The sequence below is a fragment of the Rhagoletis zephyria genome, unplaced genomic scaffold (assembly GCF_001687245.7).
Source record: "Rhagoletis zephyria isolate East Lansing unplaced genomic scaffold, Rhagoletis_zephyria_1.1 Rzeph_scaffold_11319, whole genome shotgun sequence".
In the NCBI taxonomy this organism is placed as follows: domain Eukaryota; kingdom Metazoa; phylum Arthropoda; class Insecta; order Diptera; family Tephritidae; genus Rhagoletis; species Rhagoletis zephyria.
Window position 1 is genome coordinate 2,354 of NW_016168396.1, and position 4,086 is coordinate 6,439.

The 4,086-nt window shown below is 38.1% G+C and overlaps 2 protein-coding genes across 2 annotated transcripts; one reads left to right on the forward strand and one right to left on the reverse strand.

Annotated features, from left to right (window-relative positions):
• Positions 1-587: 587 nt before the first annotated feature.
• Positions 588-1,946, forward strand: LOC108377009 (alpha-ketoglutarate-dependent dioxygenase alkB homolog 4). The gene is made up of 2 exons (XM_017633267.1): positions 588-1,566; positions 1,628-1,946. The coding sequence occupies exons 1-2, from the start codon at positions 839-841 to the stop codon at positions 1,824-1,826; spliced, it is 927 nt and encodes a 308-aa protein (XP_017488756.1). The 5' UTR covers positions 588-838; the 3' UTR covers positions 1,827-1,946.
• LOC108377007 (zinc finger and BTB domain-containing protein 49) lies at positions 1,903-3,572 on the reverse strand. The gene is made up of 3 exons (XM_017633266.1): positions 3,298-3,572; positions 2,083-3,242; positions 1,903-2,014 (listed from the first exon to the last, which is right to left on the reverse strand). Coding segments are annotated over exons 1-3 (1,353 nt in total). The 5' UTR covers positions 3,490-3,572; the 3' UTR covers positions 1,903-2,013.
• Between the last annotated feature and the right edge of the window lie 514 nt (positions 3,573-4,086).

Genomic DNA, 4,086 nt, shown 5'->3' on the forward strand with positions numbered 1-4,086 from the left:
CGGATGATCGAACTTCACATTATTTAATAAAAATGTAATTTTTTCAAAATATCGTAAAGAAAAATCGATACATTTTCACACTCGTTTTGCTATATCGTAAACTAAGTCGAAACTACTTAGTAGAAGTCTGAAATGCGACTATGAATAGAGGTAAATTTTAAGTTGGTACTTAAATTTAAGTTGCAACTTTNATCGTAAACTAAGTCGAAACTACTTAGTAGAAGTCTGAAATGCGACTATGAATAGAGAAAAAATTTAAGCTGGTTCTTAAATTTAAGTTGCAACTTTGTTAGTTTCGACTTAGTTGCTATACTATGACTACGCGCCAAATATTTTAAACATAATTTGAATAGGAACTTATATCTTTTTTACCATCTGTAAAACTGACGAAGTGGCAACCATCTAAAGAAGGAGAAATCAGCTGACACGGAAAAATCTAAATTCCGCAGATTTCTGCGCTACGGGCTACAACTACAGAAAAATTCTGCGGTGTTGAGTTTTCATTTACATGGCGCTTTGGTAAGACAGATCGTGTCAGCTGACTCGGGTTTACGTACCGGTAGGTTTACGTTCTTGACTAATTTCAGCTTCAGCCCACAATCCCAAAACTCGTCTTCGTCCGAACATGGTATTATCTACGTGACTGGTACGACTCAAATTTATAAAGTGGCAAAACTCTGGAAAGTATTAGGGCCTTTCACATCGTGCTGGTTTTTAGTGGTGTTAAAAAATTAAAACCAAACGGCAATATACGCGATCAGCTGTTCGTGTTTTGAATAGCCACCATTTGTTCGCTTGCGTTATTTCCATAAAATTTAATTACAGGTAAAATCATCAAATGAATACTACACGTCCGTGTGGCTGCAAAGGTGTCCGCACATGTTTAAAATGTGAAGAAGACTTCAATATTGAAAAAGCATCGCTTCATACTCAATTGCAAGAGCTGCACGCGTATTCATTTTGTCCGGCATGTGAGCGACTATTTGAAGCCTGGAATCCATTTGAAGTGCGTGCAAAACACCCGGAACACAACGGGGAGGAAGGGTTGCCCTTCCCGGGAATGTATGTTCGAGAGCAGTTCATTAGTGCAAGCGAAGGTGAATTGTTGATGGAAAGCTTGGATGCGCTACCTTGGACAACGTCTCAGAGTGGTCGTCGTAAACAAAATTTCGGCCCAAAGACAAATTTTCGACAACGAAAGTTAAGAAATGGCAATTTCAATGGTTTTCCGGAAGGTACACGTTTCGTGCAAGAACGTTTACGGCAAGTGTCATTGCTGAGCGACTTTCAGACTATTGAACAATGCTCATTGGAATATGAGTCCTCAAAGGGTGCATCTATTGATCCACATGTAGATGATTGCTGGGTTTGGGGGGAGCGTGTGGTGACACTTAATTGCCTTGGTGATGCTGTACTCACATTGACCGCTTTCGATGCAAGTGCAAAGCCGACAAAATATAATTTAAATCTGGTGAAGAATTATGAAAAACAATTAATACTACCTTTGTATAATAAAGAAGAATTTCAACATTTCGATAAAAAAGTTATACGTGTACCTATGCCTAAGTAATGTATTGGCGGTTAGCTTTCCTTAATTTAAAATTGTTGATCATTTTCTTCTTTTCAGTTTATCCTTGATTGTGATGTATGGTCCCCCGCGTTACCAATTTGAGCATTCGGTTTTGCGCGAAGACATCAAAGAACGTCGTGTATGTATTGCATATAGAGAGTTTACGCCGATGTACATTGAGGGAGAAGATAAAATAAAGGGCTTTGAAGTAACAAAAAACGCTCAAAACTTCTGGACAGATATAAATGTAGATTGATTAAAAATTTCGCAAGCATAAGCTTTGGCTTATATATGTATTAGGATCTGATACTGCGTCTATAATAAACTAGTAATTAGCAACCAAAATTTAGATTTTTTTTTTAATATTATTTCACGATTCAATTTGGAGAAGTGTGCAAAATACAGGTCACGTATACATTTTTGTACATCACACTAAAAATTTTCTTAGTCCAGATATTCTNAATACAGGTCACGTATGTATACATTTTTGTACATCACACTAAAAATTTTCTTAGTCCAGATATTCTGCCTTCATCGGTTGTGAAGTTTCTTCAATGTAAATGGTTTCCGCTGCACCATCTCCAAAATCTTCTTTCATGATACCTACGCATTCACTTGCAGCGTACTTCGAAATTAGTCGGGGTGTTGATTCAGGTGTTTTCGATCGATGTACACGCCTTATGTGTGCACGCAAATTACCATTGGTACTAAACTCCTTATCGCATATACCACACTTGTGTTCCTGATGCGCTTGTTTGACATGTGCAAATAGATCAGGTGTTTTTATAAACCCTTTGCTGCAGTATTTACAGACATGCGACTTGCGCGCATGAGTAAGCAGAAAGCAAGGTGCTGTAAACGCTTGAGGGCAGTATTTGCATACATATATGGAGCGACCTGCGTGATCAGCGCTTACAGTTGAGAAAGGAAGCACAGCCTGCTCATCATTCTCAATTTTAAGTGGATTATCATCATTGTGGCTCGTAACAAATTCTTGGACTTGCTCGTTGGGCGAATACTCGTATGTTGATATTTCAGTTTTGGGTGATTCTTGGACAACTTCTACCGACGTCACTATGGCACGATTTTCATGATTTTCGCTGATTTCATGGTTTGCAACCATTACCTGATTTTTCGGGTAGGGCTGACGCTCGCTGAGTGAATCACTGTTTACTTTCTTATCTGGCGCTGGTAATTCTACGTCCAAATCTAAACGTTTTCGCTTTTGTGGACTACAAAAGGGATTTGCCTGTCGTGGCGGATCATTTGCTGCCACTGATGATGCAAAGCTGGTCGCGCCCGTAGCATGCGCAAGTAGCTGTGTTACTCCACCCGTGAGTATAAATTTGGGACTTTTTACGAATTTACGCTTTTGTGCTTGTTTTAGTGGTAATGAGGAGATTGTATACATTTCATGCTGTGTACTGGAGTCTTGTTGTGTGGGATACTCTGTTGCAACATCCATAAACTCTGGTAAATTGTCTTCAAGCGCTATATTCTCAATAATCACTTGGTTTGTTACAACTTCCTTCTCCAGTGCTTCCTCATACAGCTGCTTCATTTGCCTATTTGCGGCAAGCAAGCGCCTATAGTAGCGATAATGAGGTTGTAGTTCATTCAGACATTGTTTACATATCAGTTGCAGTTCGTCATCCATTTCCAATATTGAATGCTAGTGTCAAAACACATGTAGAGAGATTATCTATAAAGGTTTTACTCAAATTTACCTGCCAATCATTGTACATTTGCAGCACCTCACGTACGGTTATATCCTCGGCATTTTGGTCGCTCGTATCTCCATCATTTGTTGTAGCCTCATTGGCCCAACAAACTTTCTGCTCCCACAAGTTGTAATCAGGTACACCCAAACATATACGACACAAATTACGTAGATTTCGAATGTTTAATTCAATTTCCATTTATTTGTTTACACTTTTTTGTTTTCATGCGAAAGGCCACAAACGCCGTAAATTGTAAAAGAACGATACGAGTACCGAGTACAGAATATCGATACTTTTCATGAGTACCGAATAGCATCGAGACTTCGATATTTTTTGACAAGTACAGTTGCGTTCCCTAACTCGCTAGAAGCTGAAAGAATTTACCAGAGAGTTCCCGTACTCATCTTTAGTAAAGTTTGGGAAAATGGGAAGGCACAAAGGTCCTGACTATGACAAAAGTTGCAAGATCTTACGCGAAGAATTTTCACAGGTAAAATCTGGTAAAGTCAAATCCCCATATAACAAATAAACACAATTTATTTTTACTTGAAAAAAAATCAACCGCAATTTTCAGCCATCTGAAACTCGTACTTTATTCTAGAGCTTGTACTTTATTTCAGCGCTCAATGGGCTGCAAAACCATCTGCAAAACTGCGTAATCAGACTTTTTAGGAAATCTAATTAAAAAATTTAAACATTTTTACGAGTTTGTAGTTTTTTTCAATAGTGCAAAAAGTTGAAACTTGGATTTATACGGGGTTTGTTAAAAAATTAACTATATTTTTATAAAAAAAA